The sequence below is a fragment of the Protopterus annectens genome, chromosome 13.part0, assembly GCF_019279795.1.
Source record: "Protopterus annectens isolate FY-2018-M chromosome 13.part0, PAN1.0, whole genome shotgun sequence".
Lineage (NCBI taxonomy): Eukaryota > Metazoa > Chordata > Ceratodontiformes > Protopteridae > Protopterus > Protopterus annectens.
Genome location: NC_056747.1, coordinates 284074176 through 284086209, shown reverse-complemented (window position 1 = coordinate 284086209; position 12034 = coordinate 284074176). Strand labels below are relative to the sequence as shown.

Below are 12034 nucleotides of genomic sequence, written 5' to 3'. Positions count from 1 at the left end.
TGGCCTACTAAGGGGTGGACGTATCCTTCTTATGATTCCCAGTCTAGGGGTAGATCTAGACGTGGTAGGGGCAGAGCTCAGGGCTCTTTCAGGCCTAGAACAGGGAGTTCTCCTGCACAGTCTTCGGGTGAGGGCAGGGGTCAGTCCTTTCGTAAACAGACCCAATGACCTACCTTTTCAGCTGCCAGAGCCTTCTTGTCTGGCAGCACCTTTGGGAGGAAGGTTGGCACTTTTCAAAGAAAATTGGAGTTTAATTACCCAAGACAGATGGGTATTGGATATCATACACCACGGTTACAGGTTTTATTTCCATACCTTGCCTCCTTTCAAAGGCATGCCAGACGTTCCTCCTCAACAAAGAATAGAGGCTCACAAGCAAGTTTCTCTGTTACTCCAAATAGGGGCCAGACAGCCGGTCCCTATGCCAGAAGTGGGCCTAGGATTTTATTCTCGCCTGTTCCTAGTACCAAAGAAGGGGAACACGTGGAGACCAATTTTGGATTTATCTACCCTCAACACTTATCTGGACATTCCCAAGTTCAAAATGTTGACGTTACAGCAGCTTTTACCTCTGCTGGGCAAAGATCATTGGATGGTAACTTTGGATCTCAAGGAGGCTTACCTTCATGTTCCTATCAGACTAAGTTGCAGGAAGTATCTGCGTTTTCGAGCTGGGACTTCTCACTATCAGTTCTCTGCATTGCCCTTTGGCTTATCTACTGCGCCCAGAGTGTTCACGAAAGTTCTGGCTCCAGTGATAGCTTTCTTCAGGCTAAAAGGAATACAGATCTATCCTTATTTGGACGACTGCCTGATTCTGGCTCAAGGAAGGGAAGAGCTTCTTCATCATTTGGAATATGTGATAGCAGTGCTAAGATGCCTGGGGTATTCTGTGAATGAAATAAAGTCCAGTCTAGTACCCTCTCAGGACATGTGCTTTCTGGGTGTGAGACTGAATACAGCATCCCTTATGGCCTTTTTAACCCCGGACAAACAAAAGAGTCTTTCCCTTTACTTCCATCAACTATCTCATCAGTCCGGGCTGACTGCAAGGACAGTCCTTCAAGCCTTAGGGTTCATGGCATCTTGTATTCTGGTGCTTCCCAATGCCAAACTGCATATGAGGAAGCTGCAATGGTATCTCAAAAATGTATGGACACAGCACTGCCAGGATCTGGACACTGTCATTCAAATAATACCTTGCATTCAAAAGGAATTTTTGTGGTGGGCTCAGGAATGTCACCTAAACAAGGGACTCTCTGTGACCCGGCCAGAGGCGAGTCAGATTTTAACGACAGATGCCTCAGACAAAGCTTGGGGAGCTCATCTAAATGGAAAGTGGATACAAGACAAGTGGCCTGCCAGACTACAACATCTACATATCAACCTGAAGGAGATGTTAGCAGTCCAGTTTGCATTAATAGCTTTCAAGGATTTACTTCTTCCGGGGCAGGTGTTGATTCTAACAGACAACACGACTGTCATGTGGTACATCAACAAGCAAGGGGAACCCATTCTTATCCTCTATGCAGGCAAGCAATGATTTTGTGGGAGACTGCTCTCAGTTTACAGCTCAATCTTCAGGCAAGGTTTCTGCCAGGAGCACAGAACCCCTTAGCAGATGTGTTGAGCAGACGAATTATGGATCCCCACGAGTGGAAATTGGATCCTCATGTATTTCAGAAATTGACAGTGTCATGGGGAACTCCAGACATAGATCTGTTCGCTTCTCCACTAAACCATCAGCTGCCAAAGTTTTGCACAAAAGGTTTCATCCCACAGCTTGGAGAGTGGATGCTCTTTCTTTCAATTGGAGCAATCTTCATGTGTATGCCTTTCCACCTCTGCCTCTCCTCCCAAAGGTACTTCTAAAGGTCAGACAGGACAAGCCAAGGATGATTTTAATAGCTCCAGATTGGCCTCGACAGCACTGGTACCCATTACTGAGAAGTCTAGCACGGAAGCCTCCATGGCCTTTGCCTTCGATTCCACACCTGTTGTCACAGGAGGACAGCCATTTGCTCAATGTCAAGCTTCACTCTCTGCACCTAACAGCCTGGCATATTCTGTTTTGAACCATAGTGGGCCTCCACTTCCTCAGCAAGTTTTGAATGTTATTTTGGAAGCTAGAAGGCCTAGTACAAGGAAAGTGTACGCAGATAAATGGAAGAGATTTTTATTTTGGAGTGCAGCAAAGATTTTGATGTTTCTGAGCCTAATTTGAGTGTGGCTCTTCAATATCTTACTGAGTTACTGGACAAAGGTTTGTCTTTCTCTTCTATTAAGGTTCATGCTGCAGCAATTTCGCTCACTATGATTGTGACCCACCATTGTTTTCTCATCCTTTGTTCAAGCAATTTCTTAGAGGGGCAAAGAATATAAGACCCCACGAAGAGCTCCTACTCCTGCTTGGGATCTCAATTTTGTGTTGGAGAAACTCACTCTACAACCTTTTGAGCCTGCAGCTACTTCTGAGTTGAAATATTTATCATGGAAGACTGCTTTTTGTTGGCCATTACCTCTGCAAGAAGGGTTTCTGAATTGCAGGCCCTTATGGCGGTTGAGCCTTTCTTGATTTTCCATAAGGATAGGGTATCTTTACGTACTAATCCTTCCTTTATGCCTAAAGTGGTTTCTAGTGTGGCTTTAAACCAAACTATTCATTTGCCTACTTTTTATGCAAACCCCCAAAATAAAGGGGAAAAGATTTTGCACACTTTAGATGTACACAGGCAGTTGCGATATTATTTGGACAGAACTAAAGGGTTCAGGCAGTCTCAGCAGTTGTTTGTTTCTTTTGCTTTGGGTTCTCAGGGCAAGTCTGTGTCAAAACAAACTATTTCTAAGTGGATTGGGTTTTGCATTGCTTTCTGTTATTCCCATCATGGCAAGGAGATTCCAGCTGGGATTAGGCCTCATTCCACTAGGGCTACTGCCACTTCGACAGCCTTTTTGAGGGGTAGTGGCAACCAAGGATATTTTGGAGGCAGCTACTTGGAGTTCAGTGCATACTTTCTCTAGGCATTATCACCTACCACTTTACTCTAAATCCAGGGCTGGTTTTGCCACTGCTGTTTTGCAGGGCATTTTGGCAGCTCCTGCTTCCTTAGTTTGGCCATCCTCCCTTACCTCTGCTTTGGGATTCTACCCAAGTGTAAGGACTGCAGCAATGTGAGATGAAGAACATAGTACAGTTTTGTACCTACCATAAATGTAGATGTTCAAGATCCACATTGCTGCAGTCCAATACCTCCCTCCTTCCCTCTGTAGTTAGAGGTGGTTGTGTGGGTTGGGTTGTAAATATTGTGTATATTGTATATATTGTACATATAATTAGTGCAAGGGTGGTTGGTTGTTTGTTTGCTGTCTTTTGGTTTTGACCTTTATGTTTAGGGTCTTCTGACATCTGGGGCAAGAAAAGACTGAGGATATGACGTTGGTCATGCGCATTTGTACCCTGACGTCCTGATGTCAGTCAAATGCGCCTTGACCGACGTCAGCCTTATACTTTGATATTCGGGCCGACCGAGGACAGCGGACTACCCAAGTGTAAGGACTGCAGCAATGTGGATCTTCGAACATCTACATTTATGGTAGGTACAAAACTGTACTTTTCTCTCTGTACAAATCCCTTTTTTCGCCTACTGTGGCTTCTGATACTAATCTCAGTAGCTCCATTCACCTCTGTGTTTTTCCCCAGTTTTTACAAGGGCTTCTGCATTGTTTGGATGTGTATAGGCAATTGAGATTTTATTTGGACCGAGTCAAGGCCTTTAGAAATTGTCAATTTTGTTTCCTTTCCAAGATCTAGGTTGGGCACACTTGTGTCAAAAGTGACTTTATCTAAGTGGCTATCAGACTGTATCTCTTTCACATTTACCTTGAGAGGCAAGACTGTGCCAAGCAAAAACTTAAGGGTCATTCTACCACAGCTATGGTTACTTCTATGACTTTCTTTTCCAGAGTATCCTTCAATGAATTTTATGCAGTGGTTACTTGGATGGGCCACCATACCTTTGTTTCCCATTACAAACTGGATATTCAGTCAAGATCCATGTCTTCTTTTGGCTCCACCATGTAGTCGAATGTACTTCCTTCCATGGATTTTTACATGGCGTAGGACTCTGTCCTACAGGTTAAAGTCAGGCAGAGAAGACAACTTTGGATACAAAGGTTATGTACTTACCATAATGGTAAACCTGTGCTTTCTGTCTCCATCTGGTTCAAAACCCACTGCGGATATTTATGGTGAACTTACTTATCTGATGACCGGACAATGGAGGTTGTCTTTTCCTTATTCTTGGAGTCTGTCATCCACCTTGTTTGTGTGTGGGGGGACTTTGTTTTTTTACAGCTTGTCTTACACAAGGCAAACTCAGTTTGACAGGTCAGTTTGTGAGCAGTGGATTGTGAGTAAGAGAGGTTGAACCTGGAGCTTTGGAAGTCTGAAGGATTTGGCCAGTGTCCGATCAGAGTCTGATCCAGTAAACCCACAGGTTGAACCAGATGTGAACAGACAACATGGATCTAACATTATGGTAAGTACATGACTCATTTTTTCCTTCGTATGGAATTGGTCAAGGGCAGTTACCGCAAGCTTCCTCATACAGTGGATCTATTTACACAAGACAAGGGGGGAGTTTGATGCATCCCAAACTTGGTCAGTTTCAACTGACTGACTGGATGATTCAATTTGACAACTTTTAGGCACTTTTTTCCTGAGGACGTGCAGCAGGGGTTAAAGAAGGCAAAGAAACCTGCTACAAGGGAATCTTATGTTGGTAAATGGATCAGATTTGTTAGTTGGTGCCACACTAAGAACCAGAGTTCATCTAAGTTTTCTGTACCTCTGGTTTTGCAATATTTGTGAGTTGTCCTCTATCCTTTCTTAGTCCTGTGTCAAGGTTCATCTCTTGGTTATTTGAGCATGCCTGGCCATAGATCCTCCCCTTTCATCACAGTCTTTTGTAAAGCTGTTCTTGATGGGGGTTTTACATTTTCGCTTACCTGGAAAACCAGTGGGACCTACCTGGGATCTTAACTTTGTGTTGGAAATGTTAACTTTACTTACTCTTGAACCAGCTCATTAGGCTGGTTTACGGGTGTCTCTTGGAAGACAGTAATACTGATTACTTCTGACATCTGCCAGAGGAATATCTGAGCTGCAAGCTCTTTATGCTTTGACATTCCATAAAGACTGGGTTTCTTTGAATACTAATTTCTCATTTATGCCTGAAGTGATATCACAGTTTACATTATGCCAAACCATCCATCTCTCCCGGTCTTCTTTCTAGAACTTGAAAACCAGTGAGAGTATTCTTCATACTGTGGGCATGCGTAGATAGGTCAGGTATTATCTTGGCAGACTAAAACCTTTCAGGAAAGCTGAACAGCGGTTTATTTTCTATGAAGGTAAGAAAAAAAGACCCGTGTCAGACTGTTTCCAGATGGTTGGCTGTTGCTATTCCCTTTAATTCCCACCATGAGAAGACATGTCCTGGCAAGTCTCTGCTGCTGCTTTGGCGTTTTGGAAAGGGATGGATTTTAGAATTATTCTACAGACAGCTACAGAGGATTACAAATATTCCTTTTCCAGGTCTGGAAAAAGCTTTATCAGGACCATTCTCCAGAGCTCCTGAACCCTTATCCTTCCTCCTTCCAAACTGGTTAAGTGTTCGTGTTCTACCCATACAGTTAAAGCTAACGCAGCAGTGATAATTATGAACATAGTACAGTTGTGTAAGTAAATGTACCATAACATTAGATGTTCAACTGTGTAACACTGCTGCAGTACCCACGGTCTCCCTCCATACCCCTTTTTGTGTTATGTTTACACCAGAATTAGAATTTTGTGTATGTATGGTCATCTTTACCTTCTTTCAGGACTGTAGCTTCCCTTATTTCTGTTGGCACCCAGGCTGCTGGTTTTCTCCACTTAGGAGCTCATGCAACCATTGGCCTGGGCACATGTGGAAGGAGTCCAAGGCTTTGAGAGATTGTCTGGCTGTTATATCCATAGCGGGATGTAACCTGTACAGCTAAGACTACTGCAGCAGTGATGTATTTAAACATAAATTGTTACGGTAAGTTTACTTATACAGCTGATAGTAAACAGGCACTTAATTGATTCTCTTAATTTTGTTGGTAAAAATTCATTGCTATGTAGAGAAGTTCGTTTCATGCTTATATTGTTTCCAGTTATTTAAAATGAAATCCAAGTGTGTCAGCAAACAAAAGCAACTGGAACCATGAGCGATCTTAACAAATGATGGTTTATTGAGGGTTACTGCGCTGGTGCATAGAAGAACTATTTTAATCAGCTGACTTTGAAATGCTGTCACATGAAAATGATTTTGTCATGTATGTATATGTTTTTCTATATATTTTTATATATACTATTACTTTTGATTTAAGCATAGGAAGCCGCGGTGGTACAGCGGTAGCGTTGTTGACTCACAGCAAGAGGTTCTCCTGTTCAATTCTTGGCTGGAGCGCCTTCTGTGTGGAGTCTGCATGTCCTCCCCGCGGTCGAGTGGCCTCCGAAAGACATGCGTGAATGGGCGTGCCTTCGCTGAAGGTTGGGCGTCGGGCTGGCAACTCTGCACCAAAAAGAAAATCTACTGCCAATCATTAGTGGACCGGAGTTCCGCTGTGGTGACCCCTAACTGGGAAAAGCCGAAAAGGCAAACAACTTTTGATTTAAGCATGTTGTGTATTCACTTTGACTACCACGAAATAACTTCACCCAGTGTGTCGTCTGACATTTGAAATCAGCTGTTAGTTTGAATTCATAAGATTGTGACAACATTTGAAGTCAGTTGATTAGCTAAAGTATATAAGGCTTAACCTTACATTAGAAATCTACTCTAAGCCTGAAGAAGCCTGGGTGGTGAAAGTCAGTTTTTCTATGCACTGGTGCAGTAACCTTGAATAAACCAGCATCTGTTAAGATCATTCATGGTGCCAGTTGTTTTTGTTTGCTGATACTACTGATATTTCTGACCAAATTATTGTTGATATTACCAGTGATTTAAAGCTGACTCGTACTCCTTTTCCCCCCTTTAGACTATTCATGATCAAATCTTGCAAGAGTATCGAAAAATTAAAAAGGTAAGAGATTTTTCTTGCCACTGCCAGCTAAATGAAAATGTATTCGGATTGACCAGTTAGTAATGATTACATCAGTATGAAACCTTCATAATTGAGTGTTCATGACAAATACAATGCCAAGTTCCTTTTTTCATATAATCTGAAACTTGTTTTAAATTAAATTCAGTCTAGGATGCGGTCAACTTTTGCTTAAGAGTACATGTTGCTGTTTGATTTGTTAATACAGCAGGGTTAAGACTACATTGTATCTCATCTAAAAACCACATTATTGCAAACATGTACATGTTTATATAAAAAAAAAACTTTCAGTTCTGATGTTATCTTTGTAGTTGCCTCTTCACCTCATTTTCCCATCTTTGTCAAGTAACTTTAAATTAAATTTTACTGTCCCCTCCACTGCATTCCAGCACATTGCCACCTTATTTGTAAAATATTGCTTTATTTTTTTAGTTAAGTACAGAGCTTTGTCTTTCATTGTATTACCTTTATGTCCCTTAAGGGTGCAGAGCAGTGTGTGTTGCATTTTCAAACAAGTTTTATCAGTACAACAATTTGGTCAGTACCATGACCTGAAGAGTTTCTTTCAGTGCACCTATGAGAATAGGAAAAAGTAAGCAAGACTTATTTTTTTAAATATTTCCTTTTTAAACAAACAGATGCCCACAGAATAACCCAGCTTTGGTGTATGTAGGTAAATTTAAATGGATCAGACTGATATAACTTCAATGACCACCCATTTTTTGTAATCTAATATCCCATCCAGATTTATTCGTCTTATGTGCCTTGATGGACTGAAATCCTTTTTTTTTTTCTACCACAGTCCTGTTTCCTAGGGCATTTGTCTCTAAAGTTTCTCTATACCTTAGAATGACTGAACTGAATTTTTGTGGGTTATCCTCCATTCCATCAGCTCCATGGTTTGTTGCAGGTTGTACTCTGAGAGAGATTTTTGATTTTAGCCCTTGACTCCATTCTACCTCTGAAGCCTACTGCCATCATGGAGTATGCCCCAAATTTTTACTTCACTTGACAAGTTCCTGGCTCTTCGGGCAAAAATGCAGGGATGTAGTTATACTCTGCTGCTATAGGAATGGAATTGCAGGAATACAGTATAAACTCTCAGTTAACCAGAACTCAAGCAGTGTCAAAAAAACTCAATACAGCACAATTTTCATGTGTTGCACTTTCTCCCGCCCCCCCCCCCCAAGAAACGTACCTTACGTTTTTAGAGTTTTAAAAGGGATGTTAGTAATAAATTTCTTCTTTCCCCAACCTGAGAAAAGTCGAACCAAACAAATAATATAGGGTACAGTATTAGTAAGACCTGTTTTTAGTAGCAACTCTTAAGCAACCAGAAACTACAGATGTTCTTCGTGTTTCACTGTTGCATTCTTCACATATGGGTTATCCGGCTCCCGGTAGCCCTCAGTTGGCCCGAATACCAGAGTCCTTGGTATATGACGTCGGCTGCCACTGGTTGTAAAACTGATGTCAGAATGTCCGGTATAAAGGGAGGCAGCAGACGCCATTTCCTCAGTCTTTCTTGCCACTGAGCCCAAAGCAGATGCAATTCGCACTAGTGTCGGTTGGCCGTTTACCTTCGTTTAGCTTTCTGACTACCAAGTTGAAGACTCCTTCAGATAAGTACCCCATTGGGGATCCTCTTTTCTTGCTTTAACAAATGTCAGATAAAGTTAATAACTGTCTTGCCTGTGGAAAACAGATTCTGCATCGAGATTTCCATTCCTGTTGTATAACTTGTTTGGGCCTTGTGCATGACATCCCTAACTGTGATCTCTGTGCTTCCTTTAACCCGCATACCATACACCATAGAGCTAAGATATTGTATAAGCATTTCGGAGTCTGGCGTCTTCTGGTCTCTCGATTTCAGATATACCTAGGAAACGCAAAGACAAGGACCGTGACAGGCCTAGGGTTAAATCTACTGATGCACCGGTGAAATTGGTAGTCAGCCCAGCGGTATTCAGTGAGGAGCTTTCGCAGCCCCTAGAGTCCGCAGATTTGCAGCCGCAAGCCTCTGCCGAGACGTTTACGGAGTCCTCCGTGCCACAGGCTACTGTTTCATTTTCAGACCCTCCGCCTCTCGCCGCCTCAGATGGGTCTGGAGCCGCTTTGCAGGCACCGGCTTCTGACGCCTTTTCTTTTCGACATGAGACCAGATCCAGACCGACTACCTTACTTCAGACTTCTGCAATTGCTAGGCCTCCCCATTCCCACCAGATTGCTAGTAAACCTTTCAGCCGCAAACCTACTCACAAGCAGGCATCGGCCTCCCCTCCTGTACCTCAGTCCCAGTTGGAAAAGATGGCTGGTGATCATCTTTCCCTGATTAGGGGCTCTCACCCCCCCCCCCCTCTCAAAGAGGACGAGGGAATTATCTCCTGATGTTTTGTCTGTCTCATATTCTGATTTCCAGTATGTCTGCTGGTGAAGAAGGAAATTCCCAACTTTTTTCTGGCTTTGAAGATTCTAATGCTGAGGACTCTATCCTTTGTGCCTCCCCTCCAGAGGATTTTTCCTTTGGGGAATACTTTGAATACTCTTAGAGAGCATTTTAAATGGGAATGTCAGAATTTTCCACAGTCCAAGAAAAGAATCGGAATTTTTAGATTTGCCACAGCATAAGCCACTGGCTATACCTCCAGTTTTGGAAGTTGTGGATGATGTTTTCATGGAAAATTCTTTAACTCCTAATTCTGTTCCTCCTGCCCCCAGAAAACCAGACCGGTATTACATGGTTCTTGAGTCTCAAGCCCTGTTCCATCTGATAAGGAATCTAGGGCCTTGGACAGGTGGTGTAAAAGTCTATACTTCTGCTACTCTTGCCATTAGATCCGTAAATTGTCTTTTTCACATGCTTAAGTATCAGCAGCATACTTTGGAGGCTATTAAGGCTAAACTTGGAAATATTCCTTCCATGACAGAGAGCAAAGATTTACAAGACTTACTGAATTCAGCCACTTTAGTTAATAAACATTCACTTCATTGTGGTTTTGACACTTTGGAGGCTTCATGCAGAGCAGCAGCCACTGGTTCCGTAATTAGAAGGCATGCTTGGCTCAGGGAGCAGCCACTTTCTGAACCAGTTAAATCTAAATTGCTGGATGTTCCTTTGCACAAGGACAGTCTTTTTGGTAATAAGGCTGAGGAGGTAACAAAGAGGTTGGAGTATAAAACAAAATCTATGCAAGCTGTGAAAGATTTCCTTCAGGTTCAGCCTCCTCGGTTTGGTAACCATTATCCTTTCTAAGAATTGGTCTTTTCCTGATCCTGGCAAGCAGGGTCGCTCTAGGCCTAGGGGTTTCAGATCTTCCAGAGGGCAGGCTTCTGCCCCTCAAAGGGCTAAACAATGGCATTCTTCTTCTGCTAAATCGGGGAGTTCTAAGCCAGCTTCCCAAAGCAAACATGCTGAATGACTCCGGCCTTCTTCTGGCTACCTCTGCGGACCCTGGGTTTCCTTTGGGGGGAAGGTTAGCCAGGTTCGCAGAGGTATGGTCTACCATCACGGACAAAAGATAGGTACTCGGTATAGTAAACCCAAGGCTACAAGTTCTACTTTCACACCTTCCCTGTTTTACAAGGATACACAGACATTCTCATAGCTCTCAGGGCAGAGGTACAAACTCACATTTCTTCTCTACTGACAATAGGGGCTGTAGAGCCAGTTCCTGCAAATAAGGCAGGCCTAGGTTTTTATTCAAGGCTTTTTCTGGTATCCAAGAAAGGGGGCACCTGGCGCCCTATTCTGGATCTGTCTATTCTAAACACTTTTCTGGTGATTCCAAAATTCAAGATGCCCACCTTTCAACAGTTACTACCAATGCTGGGCAAGGATTCATGGCTGGTAACTTTGGATCTAAAGGAGGTTTATCTGTGCATCCCAATAAGGGAAAGTTGCAGGCATTTCCTTCGCTTCAGGGCTGGGAAGCAACACTTTCAATTCTCTGCATTGCCCTTTGGCTTACTACTGCTCCCAGAGTGTTTACCAAGTGCCTGGCTCCAGCCATTGCCTTTTGCAGGCAGAGAAACATTCAGATTTATCCTTATCTGGACGACTGTCTCATTCAAGCAAACTCCCCAGAACAACTGGAAAAGGATTTGGATTTTGTGAAGAACACACTCGCCTCTTTGGGTTTACACACTCAACGAAAATAAGTCAAAGTTGGTTCCTACAAGGGAGATTGTTTTCCTGGGAGCCAGTCTGAATAGAGCCACCCAGATGGTATTCCTCCCACAACAGAAACAAGATCTTTTGGCTTACTTTATGAATTTGGCAAGCATGACCCCGCTCTCTGCAATGCAATTCCTGCAAGAACTGGGGTTCATGGCTTAATTTATTTTGATGATCCCATATGCAAGGCTGCATATGAGAAAACTTCATTGGTACCTCAGGAATCTTTGGTGTCAACACACTCAGGACTTAGACGTGAATCTTCCCCTGATTCCCTAAATACAAATGGAGTTCCTCTGGTGGGCGGCAGCCTGTTCTCAGAACAAGGGTCTGCCTTTCCGCCCACCGCCTGCCAGCCACACAACACCTCAGATGTGACATGGGGGGCTCATTGGAAGGCAGGGGCGTACAGGGGACTTGGAGCAACCAGCAGATTCATCTGCACATAAACTTAAAAGAATTGATGGCAATACAGCAGGCCTTGCTGGCTTTCAAGAACCTACTCTACCCTGGGACTCTACTGATCAGAACAGACAATACCACAGTCATGTGGTACGTCAAGAAGCAAGGAGGGACTCACTGTTTCCCCTTGTGCAGACAAAGCATGACACTGGTCCTTAGCAGCATCCATGGGCTTCCATCTAATAGCCCAGTATCTCCCATAGAGGCTAAACTCTTTGGCGGATCATTTGAGCAGACATGTTCTGGATCCTCAGGAGTGGCAACTGAACG

General features: G+C 43.3%; 1 protein-coding gene across 1 annotated transcript in view; it reads left to right on the top strand.

The window, feature by feature from the left end:
- ELL (elongation factor for RNA polymerase II) overlaps positions 1–12034 on the top strand; it is a 1387197-nt gene that overhangs the window by 1215439 nt on the left and 159724 nt on the right. The window contains exon 11 of the mRNA XM_044053846.1: positions 7066–7110. Coding sequence (XP_043909781.1) covers positions 7066–7110 — 45 coding nt within the window. The remainder of the gene's footprint in view (positions 1–7065; positions 7111–12034) is intronic.